This window comes from Suillus subaureus (assembly GCF_016647635.1).
Source record: "Suillus subaureus strain MN1 chromosome Unknown BJ212scaffold_4, whole genome shotgun sequence".
NCBI lineage: Eukaryota > Fungi > Basidiomycota > Agaricomycetes > Boletales > Suillaceae > Suillus > Suillus subaureus.
Window position 1 is genome coordinate 1,367,895 of NW_024538560.1, and position 14,441 is coordinate 1,382,335.

The following is a 14,441-nucleotide window of genomic DNA, read 5'->3' on the forward strand; positions in this document are numbered from 1 at the left end:
TTTGCCAGTGGGAAGTTGATTCACAGCGCAGCCAGCAAGTACTTGCAGCACATGGTTGATGAAGAGATGCTGAAAGGTTTGAAGAAGTACCTGGAGTTGGAACTCTTTCCCCACATCCATATGAAAGTTGCATGTGGTGTTTCATTGAGCACTGCTCATCGTTGGATGCGCTTCAAAGGTTTCCAATATATCTCACACAAGAAAGGCCTATATTTCGATGGTCATGATCATCCTGACATCATTGAATACTGGCAGAATATTTTCTTGCTGTTTATGAAGGCATGCAAGCCACACCTGGTACAATACAGTGGCTCAAAAAACTGTCCACATGTTTTGACATTTTTCACTATCTATGATATTGTGTGAGAATGAACAAATGCCTCAAGGACATGCTTATAGCACATTGTAGTATGGCTTCAGGGCTTTCATTTGACCCCTACACCGTGGGAATCGGCGGAGATATGGTGGAGACATAAGGCTTATAAAATGATGACTCATGTGGACAGTTTTTTGAGTATATATTAAAACTATATAAATCATTATTTATGACACCACAAAAATCATGCCACTATTATATAAATTATGAAGTGGTGTCATTATGTTATTTTATGACTATATCTAACTATATAAACCAGAATATCTCATGTATCATAGTCATAATCACCATGAAAGCCATCTCCTCTGCTCAAAGAGATAATATCCTCTCTCTGTCTTATGCTGGCCTCTCTGCTTGCCAAATTTCCTCTAGAACTGGAGTATGCAAGTCCACTGTGGCCAAGTTTATTAAAGAAAGCCACCCAGACAAGGAAAACTCTTGTGGAGGACATCCATCCAAGCTTACCTCTACTGACAAAAGGGCTATTATCCAACATATCACTACAGGAAAGGCTGATAATGCTGTCCAAGCCACCCATTATATCAATTCCACCATCACTACCCCTGTCTCTTCACAAACTGTGAGGAATGTTCTCAAGGCAGCTCATCTCAAGGCAGTAACAAAGAAGAAAAAGCCTCTTCTCTTCCTCAAACATAGGCAGAGAAGACTAGCCTTTGCCTTAGCTCATCAACACTGGACTGTAGAGGACTGGAAGCATGTTATATGGTCAGATGAGACCAAAATCAATAGGATTGGGTCAGATGGGAAGGTATATGTATGGAAAAAGAAGGGAGATGGCCTAACAGACAGAGAGGTTAATGGGACTGTCAAGTTTGGAGGAGGTTCTTTAATGGTATGGGGCTGTATGGGATGGAATGGTGTGGGAATGCTTGCTGAGGTTGAGGAGAAGATGAATGCTGAGCAGTATGTGGACATTTTAAATGACCACTTGCTGCCTAGCTTGGCAGAATCAGGGATTGATGAAGAAGATATCATTTTCCAACAGGATAATGATCCCAAGCACACATCCAGAAGAGCTAAGGAATGGTTTGAAGAACATAACATCAATGTTCTTGACTGGCCAGCACAGTCTCCTGATGTCAATGTCATTGAACATCTCTGGGAAACACTCAAGAAAAAGCTTCAAGCCTATGAAAACCTCCCTAAAGGAGTATGGGAGCTTTGGAAGAGAGTAGCAGTGGAATGGGGGAAGATCACAGCTGAGGATTGCCAGAAATTAATTGAGAGTATGCCTGGAAGGATAGAGGCAGTAATTAAAGCCAAGGGAGGTCATACAAAATACTAGAATACCTGGTTATTATTGTAAAATACTTGAGTCAAAAAACTGTCTGCATGAGTCACCATTTTGTGAGCCTTATGTCTCCACCATATCTCCACCGATTCCCACGGTGTAGGGCTCAAATGAAAGCCCTGAAGCCATACTACAATGTGCTATAAGCATGTCCTTGAGGCATTTGTTTGTTCTCACACAATATCATAGATAGTGAAAAATGTCAAAACATGTGGACAGTTTTTTGAGCCACTGTATTTTCAAGTGAATCTGGGGCTGGTGCTGCTTCATTACTGGCCAATGCACATGTTCATCTAGAACAGTAACTGACTATGGATGTGTTAAGAACTGGTTTGCTCAAAGGAGAGAGAGACTGACTCAGAGGGGCTTGGCCTCAGCTTGTATGCTGTGTCCCTTACCTGAGTATGTGCCCTTCATTTCAGAGGAAGTCCAAAGATGGTCCAATGAAGTCCAGAGGACTTCCAGAGGAGCATGGGAAATGTCCAGAGGAGCACAGGAGAGTTCCCACTGCAAGTAATACTTCTACAGGAAACAGGATGGAAGGATAGGAGGTCCAGAGGACAGGAGGACAGGAGGACAGGATGTCTGAAGGTATGGAGGATACAGAGGGCAGGATGTCCAAAGGACAGGACACCTGGAGGTCTGGAAGGAATAGGGGCTATATTGGACAGAGTCCAATATAGACACAAACAGAGGTAGACTACCCTAAGGTAGAGTTGGAAAGACAGGGATTGGACCTAAGTCCAGAAAGAGGGTAAGTGCCAGAAAAGCAAAGCTCCAGCCTAGGGAATTAATCCCTAGGCCTGATGAATAGGACAGACTTAGGTGGACCAAAGTCCAAGAGAGGATTGGGCAAGTAGAGCAAAGTCTAAGATGATGAGGACAGATCTAAGATGATATTCAAACTAAGGAAACTACAGGCATATCTACAGGGGTTATATACTGCAGAATATCTGAGGGGATCAGTAAGCCAAGGAGCAAGGCTATGTATGAGCATGTGGAAACACATTAGTAAGTAAGACAGAACATAAGTAAATGAACTTGGAGATGAAGACTTGTACAAGGATCAATAAGCAAGACAGAACAAGAGGTAACTGAAAGCCAGAAAGACAGAGATGTCTAAATGGGGATAGGTACAGGATATCGGACAGAGGGCAGGAATACATCCAGAGATAGTTATGGTTGATATCTGGAGGTCCAGAGATCTGAGGATCCAGAAGATGAGGTGGATACAGGACCAGGATATGAGGAGGTGGATATAGTCCAGAATCCAAGACAAGGTGAAGTCTGGATGTCTTGCTGGATGGAGTGTGCATAGGGTGGATGGGACAGGGGGGTATGGATCAGGCTAGCAGTAGAGATCTGATGATCTGGAGCTCAGGGGTAAATCTAGAGCAGAGTTGATCCTGCTGAGGTGTGGAGCACACAGTGGAAGGGGATCTGGGAATGAGTTGAATATGAAGTGGGGTCCAGATGTAGGCTCAGAAGGCGTGGGAATATGATGGAATGTGGGTCCAGATTGTGGGATATGACAGTGGCCAACTGTGACATTATGTTACATTTTACTATTGACAGCTGCTATCAAGTTGCTATCATACATTGAGATCATGCAAAATATTATCTGGCAGTACTCGGTGGCCTTTGTATTTTTTTGAGGCCCATGTAGCTTGTTTCCCATTCAATCCTTTATAATATGCATCCATGAACCGCCAGGCTCATATTGAAAACCTGATTGGTGTGAACATTTTAATGTAAGATTTTAATAATGAATGCACTGGCACATACTATCAAGCAGCACTGATTCAAGAGCTGAGAGAACATTCCATTCAAGGTCTGCTTCTTTCAATGATGCAGGATATTGACAATAAACTCATTTTGCATATCCCCAGCACTGTTCAATGAAGTTAAGTTCACAGTGAAACTTTGGAAGGAATAACACTGAAAACCCTCTTGCTTTGCATGTCCTCTCAAGATTCAACTTGACAGCAATGAAATCTGACTGATTGTACAGCACCTGATGACAACAGCAATTTGTTGCTCCCTTCACATATTTGAAGTCCTTCCACTGTGCCCACAGTTTAAATTCTTGAATAAGGCCTCACTCATACAAGATTACAGCCATTCCTTTGAAGAGGCCTGCTTTTGGTCCAGTATCTCCATCAAAATAAAGTGACTGTTTTGAGCTGTCCACAAAAGTTGCATCATCCATTCAAATTTTTTCTTTCATCAGCTTGCCATCTGCAGTGTAAACTTGTTTGCCAGCTGTATCTCAAACATTAACCTCCATACCCCAATTGTTTCCCACCTTTGATATTCCCTTCAGCATATTTCTTGCAGAGAGAGCTCCATCTGCATGTTTTAAGTGAGTCGTAGCATTATTGAATATGAGAACATGGTTTTCATTGGTGTAGTACTTCTCTAGAATATCCATTGACCTTTCAGCTTGCTCAAGGATGTCCTGGTTCATGAAGTACCCTTCACAATTTTTTCCTGCTTTGAAGAAGATGTGAGCCTCCTCTTTTCCATCAGGTGACCACGACCACCCATAATCAGCAGAAACAAGATCCCCAATCATCTGTGATGGTCCCTCCTCCTTCACATAGGGCATGGCTGTTTTGCTTTTGTGGACCCATCGTGTCTTGCAACAGTCATTTGCATAGAATGTGGACTTGTCATGCCACCATATGACAGTCTTCTTTTCTTCAGGATGAGAGTAGTCTCCATCTTGCTTGTGACAAGACCAATCTCAAGTCTTCTCCTTGATTGCTGCCCATGCAGGCAAGAAAATTTTCTGCTGGTAAGCCACAACATCATCTCTTGTGACCATTAACAAATTGACCTTTTGGGTCTTTTGTCCAGCGGTACTTGAGCCTTTTCATCCATCACTGGGCAGTCGCAAGACTAATTCACTTTGTAAGTCCACTCTGTTTTCATATTTCTGGTGTATCAAGGAAGTCAATAATGTCCATAGCCTTCATGTATCTTCCAACTCCTTGTAGATGTATGTGTATTTCCTGTGCAAGTTCCTCATCTTTGTCAAGTAATGACTCATTCCATGTCCCATAGATATTAAATGGGAGGTCCCCATGATCTGCAATAAAGGCATGTACTCATTCATGGAGTACTCATGAGTGTGCAGACTTCCATTCTACAGCCTTTGCAGTAAGTAATGATGCCATTGTCCACTTTCCATATGCCAAAGACTGAGGGTCAACATAGGCCCATAAGAATTGCTTCATTCCTTTAAGTTAGCAATGAAAGACTGAGTCAAGCTCAGGGTCTTTGTAACCAGCAGTCTTCTTTGGTGGTCTAAGAATCCTCTTGATGTCATTGAAGGCTAGGTGTGCCTCCTCAACAGTGGGTGAGGGCTTGTAAAGCCCCATTGCAATATCTATTCTACTTGGATGCTTTGGCTCAGACTCAAGGGAATTTTCTTTGAGTCTTGGTGAAGCACTCTGGTATTTGTAGCACAAAGGGAGGAGGATCCTGTAGTACTGTGGTAATGTTTGCTCTCTTTTTCTTTTTCTTCTTTGGACTGGATGGAGTAGACACATCAATTTTTGGTGGACTCTGGGGCCATTGTGTTAGTATTCCTGTAGGCTGCTTTAAACAACATTCTTACATTCTCTTTGTCCTCTGAGTGACCAAGTGACTTTGCCCAACTTCCAAGGTTTGCAACATTGCACAATTTCTATTTCAGCATAGCAGAGAGGTAGTGTACTTGGTTCCGTCTACTCAAGTGGATCTATATGTCAAGTTGCTGACAAAGCACAATGAATCATAGAACAAGTACAAAAAAGCTATCTCTGCTCTCAATTTGAGACATACTCTAATTATAAAACCTAGGTCCTCTGGGGATATACTTAAGTCAACTTTCCTGGGTTTTACTTTGGTGATCAAAGACAATTTGAAGGGTGAGATGCAATTCTCACACTTTTGTCACGAAATGTCATGATTCTGATCACATGATCAAGCTATGTATGACAGTGGTCTATCTTACAACTGCATCATCATTCATGCATCAATCACACTTCAGCCTCAATTCTCAACATCATCCACTGCTGCCATCGTGATTTCACCAACAAGCATAATCACAACCTCCTTTTTTCAGTGCGTGATATCACTGATAGAGTCAAATTCGCAGATTATCTGTATCACTAACATGATGCCATCAGATTTCAGAGCCACTATCCTCATCCACAGTGCCACTGAATTCCCCAGTGAGCAGAATTGTGACTTCAGTGAGTCAAATGTCCATCCTCATATCTTGATATGCGAGCATCCAAATCATCACTCTTCATTTTTTTTGGCCTTCCACTCCAGTATTTAAACGAGGAACAAATTATTGCAGTAAAATTTCACCTGTTCGGTGTGGCATGCTGCTTCACGAAACAACCTATTTAGCTTCTGCATCACTACCATTATGCACCGGATCTTCAGATTTCAATGTCGCCATCCTTCCCTCCACTGTACTCTCCCCAACAAGCACAATTGTATCATGACTGGATCCATTCAAATTTCACAAGTGACAGACTTCCACCCTGATTATCACTGTTCTTTTCTTTGACATCTATGGCTAAGTGAACATCCAACAAGGATAAGGTCTTTTTGGTGGTCCACAGTGTCTGACAAATTCTTGCAGGAACATTCCACCCATTTCAAGTTGGTGACCATTATCACTACTTACCATCACATCAGATTTCAATCCTGCCACCCAATCAACATAATTGCATGAGCCTCAGGAGTCAGTGGGTCTATTGGGTTTGCGTGTGATGCGATCTAGTTCAGTCTAATCCTCAACAAACATTCCCCCCAATTGGATAAATGGATATCCAGCAAGGTCTTTGGCACTCCTGAGACCCACAGTGCATGAAGAAAAAAATTTACAGGGAAGTTTTACCCATTTGTCAACTCTCATTCCTGCTGTTACTCCTGGCAATAGCCTGGGAGTCCATTCAGTCCCCCCCTCTCACCAGAGCCATCAGAGCCACCACTACCAAACCACTGATGTATGTGCACTTGGGTATTATATTATCTTAAAACCACCTGTGACTCCCACGTACTGCCTCTAATTAGACGTGATTATGGATAGGGTTAGCACGTCTAAAATGACGGACTTACAGCGTTTCTAAGCCTCCTCCAATATCTCTTGGTTAAAGACTGACTTATAATAAAAGCAAACAGCTGTAGCCCTATGTAAGCTGGCGTGAGACATTGGCTCTAATGCAGGTAATGTTCCTGATGTTGGCTATTCTGCGCCTGCCATGTGAACCTTCATGCTTGCTGTCATACATGATGAGCACAATATTCAGACATATCAGAGGTGTGTTTTGACAGTAAGCATAATGAGTGAAGTACATTGCAGCAGTATAATGGCTAAACTAGACTATTCCTCCACCTCACCATCATCAAGAACCTGAAGCTGCAAGAAGTCATCAGTGATGAGGATGATATGCTGCAAACTCCTCAAGGCTTCCTCTGCCACCTCCTCTGCCACCTCCTCTTCATCTAGGTCCTCTTGAGTATCTGTGCCTACAGAAGATGGTGGCCTGTGTACAGGTGTATTAGCAGCAAACATATTGGCAGGAATCCAAGGATCTGGCACGCTAGCACTCTCTCTGACACTGGTGCAAGCACTTAGACCAGGGATGAGTGTACCAGTGAAACCAGGGAGCTGTGAGATATCATGAAGCCGCTTCATATGGCGTAAGTTGAACCAGCCTTGAACATTCTGATGTATAGCGATTTGATGGGCAAGGGCAGGGTTAGCAACTGTTAGTCGATCTTCACACACCCACAGATACTTGTCTTCATCTCATATATAGGTCATGAAATGGCGAATCTCAATATCCAGATGACAAATCTCCTCATGTGCTCAGCACATCTTGAAATGAAGATCCATCCCACTCTGAGCTGCTGGTGAAGAGCAAGGCAGTTGAGAGATATCAGAGCGCATGTGTTGTAGCAGCTTGAAGTCAGCGAGAAAGGCATACTCCACAACCTCCTCCCACTTCAGCATTTTCCAGGGGGGATACACTGCACTAGCAAGGTTGTTGTATGTGTTCAGGGCAGATCTGATGGCAGTGGAGTGCATCTGCAAAGCCTTTGCAATGTGTTTTCATAGTTTGTAACCTCAAATATAGATGTAATCAGCTGAAACAAGTCAAGCCTAACTTAAACTCACCTGTCCCCGCCCTGTTCATCTTCAAAAGTTCAAATATACAAGCAACAACCAAACCTTCTAGATGGTCCAGCGCATGTTGATACTTCCTATTGGCTACGAGCCTCCCCACCCTCTGCCACTCTCCATCATCCAGAACCCAGTGAGTGATGATCCTGAGTTTACTTTCTAAAGCTTGAACTAACTTTAAATTTCTGTCATAGACCTCGAGAGCATGGCGCTGCATGCTCTCAATTTCGTATGTACTTCCAGTATCTGCATCATATGGTAGATTGTTAGGCTGAGAAGGTATTCTGAACATGTTCATTGCTGCATCAAGAGTGACACTGTTTGAGGGTATCAGTAACAATGAGATACGTCAAAGTAAAACTTACCCGCTTGCACTGAGATTCACTAATGACTGCCAGTATTCCATCTGAAGTGTCTCTTCTTTGGGCTCTCGTGCCAGACCCTTAAGGTAAATTTTCTCTTGTTCAAGCCAATGTTTGAAAACACTCATGTCCTTGACTCCAAGGTCTTGCATAACCTTCGGTAGGACAGTTTTGCCATTTGCCAGAATCTCAAGAGCTTGCTTATTGTTAAGGTTGCATGCTCAAGGGGGTCAGATCACAAGGGCTTGGCCTCAGCTCGTACGCTGTACCCCTTTCCCAAGTATGTGCCCTTAATTTCTGGGGGCTAGAACAGTCATCCAGAGTTTCTGGGATTTGACTAGGGCGGACAATGGACATCCAGATCTGAAACATGAGATAAATCTGACAGACATCTGGATGTTACCTGGGCAAGCAGATAAGACTAATCTGGATGAAGTCCAGACTAGAAACTAACAGAGGATAGACTACCTTAAGGTAGAGTCGGAAATGTAGCCTAGGATGCAATCCTAAGACTCAGAATATGACAAGAGACTTATCTCAAGTCCAGAGGACACAGGAATGAGCAGGAACTAAGATGATATTCAAACTGGAGTATTTCTGAGAGTTACAGGAGGTTTATATACTGTAGGTATCATATAGGAATCAATCAGCAAACATAAAGGCTATGTATGAAGCATATGCAAAGTCTATTAGTAAGTAGGACAGATCACAAATAATGAACACCAGGAAATGAAATGTATGTAACAGGATCAATAATCAGAAGGGAAACATGGTTAACTGGAGTCCAGAGACAGGGGAAGTCTAAATGGGGTTGGGCGCTGATATAGGGTTTAGATTCCAGAAGGAAGATAAAGATAGATCAGATCATTTGAGATCCGGATCTCAGATCCAGATATCTGGAGAAGCAGATTTAGAGTTGAGAGTCCAGAATGGCATATGACACTTATAGTTATTGTACAAGAAATTTGCTAACCACCAAATAATTATGTCAGCGAGCACTCATATATGATAAAGAGACTGACATACTAAGGTTCCCATATATTTCAAGCTCGTCATTATGCTCAAAGTATGAATCAATAGCCTGCTGATGGTGGAAGACACTAGTATACCATAGAGCCAAGGCCAGGGAATTTGACTTTGAAAACATCTGCTCACAAGTCTCCAGGTCTTCGATCCCAAGACCTTTGACATAGGTTGTCAATGAAGAAAGCTGACATATTCGCCTGTACACATGTCTGTGAAATGCACCAACCAGGCAAGTATGATGGAATGAGCGCGCAAGGGGTCCAACAGAGCTGTTATTGAGAGTGGTCTCAAATTGACAGCCAATGTCATAACCACCACCCAGACTGTCACCAAATGCATCTAGTAGCTTGGCTACAACAGCCAGGGGGTACTTTGTGCTATCAGAACACCAATCAGAAACATAAAACAAAAGTATGTATTACTTACAGCTCCCTGCTCTGCACCATGTCTGTGATGAGTAAACAAAAGCCATGGCGGCACACAGCAACAAAGATGCCAGTTTCATCATAAATACCCCATGATTTCTTAGTCTCACATCATCCATGTTTTGCCACTGGCCTTCACATGAGTTGTTTGTCAGATGCTGATTGTGTTAGTTGTTTCTACAGAAGCTCTGCATCAATCACTCACATCATTTCCTGTAGCCAATGGGGTATCCTGTGCAAACTCATCTATGAAGTTACAAGATAAATAATGGTCACTAACAAATAGCTGGCCAGTGGGAAGCTCAGCCAATACACCAAGAGAGTCATTGTTGTCATTGAGTGAGCATTGTAGAATATGTTTTAATGAATTGTTCCCATCCATAGCATATAGAATCTTGAAGTGTAGCTGGTTTTCGTCAGTTAGCATGTAAGTGCATGCCAGACATGCGTGTTTGAGGCACCAGTCAGGTAAGTTGCATTGGAGCGATTCAGCTACAAGTGAAGCTATGACCCATCTGATTTGAAGGTATAAGTCAAGTGCAATCAAAAATTGACATGAGAGGTGCCATTGGAATTCAACCTGTCTGTATTTAGCATGTTGCACAATAGAACTTGAAGTGAGAACTTAAACATACCCCAAGTAAATCACATATAGTCTTGATAAAAGCTTGAATCACTAAGTGAGGGCTCCTGAGGTGTGCCACCCAATATAATTCAAGGGCTTCTAATGTTATGCCCATGACAGGCGATATTGGGGAGCAAGGCATGACACCTTGACAAATGAGCACAGAAGCAATGGTAGTGTCGGTCGATGATATTTTGAGTATGAATTTCTCAGTGACTGTTCACTGTTCACATCAGCATCAAAACCGCCAACTAGTGACTCACATAATGTGTCTACTACAGTTACTGGCCATTGACCACCATTAACATCATCAGTCCCTTTGCTGTGTAGGTGATCCAAAAAATTTTTAAAGCCTTTCTGTGATTTCTCCAGGCTCTATATAAGGTATGCTTCAGTCATCCCTTGTATTTGCTCATTGAAAGCAACATTTCTCTGTAGAACATGATCATGCCACATGCGATTGTCAACATGTTGAACCTTGTGAGGACCATCTCAACCTTTTCTGATGTACATGTCAATTACTGTTGGTCTATGAACACACACTTACAATCTCCAAACCTCACCAAGAACACCTCTCGCAAGGTCTCCAAACTCTCCCCCAGCATGGCTAATAGGGAGTGTGTCGGTACCATCACATATATCACTGATATTGAAATCTTCGGAGTCCTCATTGATGTTAGGTGGAAAGGTTGGGGGATCTCTGAGAGCTTCCAGAACTTGGTGTTCGTTGGCTGTCATGGCTATAAACCGGGTCAGTGTCTTGATGTTTTTGAGTACCTGGATACTCACCTTGTAGGTGAGTCTCCCGCCTGTCATATGCCATTCCGGACTCTCAACTCTAAATCTGCTTCTCCAGATATCCAGATCTCAAATGATCTGATCTATCTTTATCTCCCTTCCGGAATCCAAACCCTATATCAGTGCCCAACTCCATTTAGACTGCCCCTGTCTCCGGACTCCGGTTAACCATGTTTCCCTTTTGATTATTGATCCATTACATACATTTCATTTCCGGTGTTCATTATTTGTGATCTGTCCTACTTACTAATAGACTTTGCATATGCTTTGTACATAGCCTTTATGTTTGCTGACTGATTCCTATATGATACCTACAGTATATAAACCTCCTGTAACTCTCAGAAATACTCCAGTTCAAATATCATCTTAGTTCCTGCTCATTCCTGTGTCCTCTGGACTTGAGATAAGTCTCTTGTCATATTCTGAGTCTTAGGATTGCATCCTAGACTACATTTCCGACTCTACCTTAAGGTAGTCTATCCTCTGTTAGTTTCTAGTCCAGACTTCATCCAGATTAGTCTTATCTGCTTGCCCAGGTAACATCCAGACGTCATTCAGATTTATCTCACGTTTCAGATCCGGACGTCCGTTATCCGCCCTAGTCAAATCCCGGAAACTCTGGACGACTGTTCTAGCCCCCAGAAATTAAGGGCACATACTTGGGAAAGGGGCACAGCATATGAGCTGAGGCCAAGCCCTTGTGATCCAACCCCCTTGAGCATGTGACCTTAACAGTATATTCGAACTCACACCTTTCCGAGTATACTTACATCTATCATGGCTCCTACCAAAACAACAAACCCTCTCCGAGCGGCATGACTAGTTTCCGCCCGCCGGGATTCTACCCCTATCATCGAAACCTTCAATAGCTTCTCTCAGCATTGTGTTAGCCAGCATGCTACTGCTGGAAGCATCTCAGAACTCCTGAGTCGTCAACATCCGGAAACCCCTACACGGACCCCAGCCTTAGCTCCTCTGGGCAAAGGAGATCTGGACGATGATGACAATGATGATAATGATGATGATACCCCTGGCGGAAATCCGCCGGATGGGAATGGTGGAAATCTGGACAATGATCCGGATGATGATGATGATGACGATGAAAACGATGGCCTGAATCCACAGGACTGCATCATGGTACTCCTATCCAGAGCTATCAACAACCTTGCCCTGAAACAATCATCGCACCACCCTTTCCGAAGACCTGAAGGTCAAAGTCTGTGAGCCGGATGTCTTTGATGGCACCAAGCCCCGGAAACTGCGAGCATTCTTTGTCCAGTGCGAACTCAATTTCCAGAGCAAACCCAATGCTTTCCATACCGGAAGGTCTAAGGTCAACTTTGCCCAATCCTATCTCAAAGGCATGGCCCTTGAATGGTTTGAACCAGACCTCCTTTCTGACAAGAATACTGATCGTCCGGACTGGATGGATGACTATTCCGAGTTCATGCTTGAACTCCAGACCAATTTCGGACCTCATGACCCCTCCTGGAGACGCAGAAATGCAGCTCAAGCAACTCAATATGCGCGATGGACAGCGCATCAATAAGTACATTGTGGAGTTCCAGCGGCTTGCCTCACAAGTCCGCAGATGGGGTGATGGAGCCCTACGCCGACAATTCTATAATGGACTTCCGGCTCATATCAAAGACGAAATCAGCCACATGGGAAAACCTGCTACCCTCCCGGAATACAAGACCCTCGCACAAACCATAGATGCCCATTATTGGGAACGCAAGGGAGAGATCTCCCGCGAAACCAAACCCTCCTCATCCACTCCTCCTAAGCAGTCAGCCTCTGACCGGACCAGCTCCCACTTGTCCGGATCTGGAAGTAACAAATCCTGAAATCAGAATTCCGGACATAAACCAGAAAACCCACTACGTCCTCTACCTCGTCCGCTTCAAGGCCCTGGACCTTACCTCCAAGTTGGGTAAGGATGGAAAACTAACTTCCAAGGAATGCCAGAGGCGTTTAGATAAGAAGCTCTGCTTATTCTGTGGCGGACCTGGACACACTGCCTGGGACTGCAACAAATCGACTTTGCGTGCTGCCAAAGGCCGTGCTGCTACAGTCACTCCAGAAGCCAAACTGGAAGCCTTGTCCGAGGCGAAAAAATAGTCCGCAACCCTCCTGACTCCGTATGGGATGGGGGTCGCGTATCTCAACCCATACAAAGGAGTTACGTCTTAATGCTGTCTCTGTTTCCAATCTGACTTCACTCTGTCCATATATCATGATTCCAACATATCCCAGTATTTCCAAATTTCCGTCTCTTGTAGATTGTGGTTCCTCTCATTGTTTTATAGATACAAATTTTGTCCAAAAAAATAAAATCCCTACATACAGGATCCCTCCGCTTCCGCTTCGTTTATTTGATGGTACTTGTAATAACAATATTTCCGAAGCCATAGACCTCCCTGTCTGATTTTCATCCAGTGTAGTTACCTCTGATACATTTTACATTACCCCTTTGGATTCATCTTGTTTTGTCGTTCTTGGATATAGCTGGCTCACCCGACACAATCTGTTGATTGACTGGGCTTTGGGCAGCATCGAATTCTGGACGACACCTCATGGAATGCCATTGACCCCTCCGACGTCACTTCCGCCTCCAGAACCTCTTCCTCCTGGCGGAAATCCCTCCTCCGACTACACCAGAACCCTCTGCTGATAAATCCGGTCCGCATATTTCCCTCATTAATGCAGTTGCCTTTTGCCGGGCCTGCAAGATGGAAGGATCCAAGCAGTTCAGCATCTATCTCCGCCCCTCTGGACTGGATCTCCAGTCTGCCTCACTCTTGTCCGAAGCCCCTAATCTTTCCGGAATACCTCCGGAATATCAGGAGTTTGCAGATGTCTTCGATAAGGGCAAAGCTAGTCAACTTCCTCCTCATCATCCATATGATCTGAAGATCGATTTGGAAGAAGGAGCTAATCTGCCCATTGGAACTATCTATTCCCTTTCTCTGGTCGAGCTTGCAGAGCTCTGCAAGTTCCTTGATGAGAACATTGCAACCGGACTCCTCCGATCCTCATCCTCTCTGCATGGAGCCCCTGTCCTGTTTGTAAAGAAGAAGGATGGCTCCCTATGACTTTGTGTGGATTTCCAAGGCCTCAACCAGATCACCAAGAAAGACTGTTACCCCTTGCCTCTCATTTCTGACCTCTTAGACTCTCCAAGCCATGCTAAAGTTTACACCAAAATCGACCTCTGGTCCGCCTATCATCTTGTCTGGATAGTGGAAGGAGATGAGTGGAAAACTGCTTTCCAGGACGCACTATGGCTCCTATGAATGGTTGGTTATGCCGGAAGGTCTTACCAAT

The 14,441-nt window shown here is 43.8% G+C and overlaps 5 protein-coding genes across 5 annotated transcripts; all 5 read right to left on the reverse strand.

Annotated features, from left to right (window-relative positions):
* Positions 1–3,957: 3,957 nt before the first annotated feature.
* Positions 3,958–4,296, reverse strand: BJ212DRAFT_1476648 (uncharacterized protein; the record flags this gene model as incomplete). Its single annotated transcript, XM_041339402.1, has 1 exon — positions 3,958–4,296. The coding sequence occupies one exon, from the start codon at positions 4,294–4,296 to the stop codon at positions 3,958–3,960; it is 339 nt and encodes a 112-aa protein (XP_041197845.1).
* Positions 4,297–7,074: 2,778 nt separating this feature from the next.
* BJ212DRAFT_1476649 (uncharacterized protein) lies at positions 7,075–8,597 on the reverse strand (the record flags this gene model as incomplete). Its single annotated transcript, XM_041339403.1, has 4 exons — positions 7,075–7,419; positions 8,075–8,195; positions 8,244–8,436; positions 8,510–8,597. The coding sequence occupies 4 exons, from the start codon at positions 8,595–8,597 to the stop codon at positions 7,075–7,077; spliced, it is 747 nt and encodes a 248-aa protein (XP_041197846.1).
* A 525-nt stretch (positions 8,598–9,122) lies between these two features.
* On the reverse strand, positions 9,123–9,712 carry BJ212DRAFT_1476650 (uncharacterized protein; the record flags this gene model as incomplete). Its single annotated transcript, XM_041339404.1, has 3 exons — positions 9,123–9,208; positions 9,267–9,643; positions 9,693–9,712. The coding sequence occupies 3 exons, from the start codon at positions 9,710–9,712 to the stop codon at positions 9,123–9,125; spliced, it is 483 nt and encodes a 160-aa protein (XP_041197847.1).
* A 569-nt stretch (positions 9,713–10,281) lies between these two features.
* Positions 10,282–10,533, reverse strand: BJ212DRAFT_1261920 (uncharacterized protein; the record flags this gene model as incomplete). Its single annotated transcript, XM_041330225.1, has 1 exon — positions 10,282–10,533. A coding segment is annotated over one exon (252 nt), but the record flags the coding sequence as incomplete, so codon positions are not given.
* Positions 10,534–10,859: 326 nt separating this feature from the next.
* Positions 10,860–11,054, reverse strand: BJ212DRAFT_1262515 (uncharacterized protein; the record flags this gene model as incomplete). Its single annotated transcript, XM_041330273.1, has 1 exon — positions 10,860–11,054. The coding sequence occupies one exon, from the start codon at positions 11,052–11,054 to the stop codon at positions 10,860–10,862; it is 195 nt and encodes a 64-aa protein (XP_041197849.1).
* Positions 11,055–14,441: the final 3,387 nt, after the last annotated feature.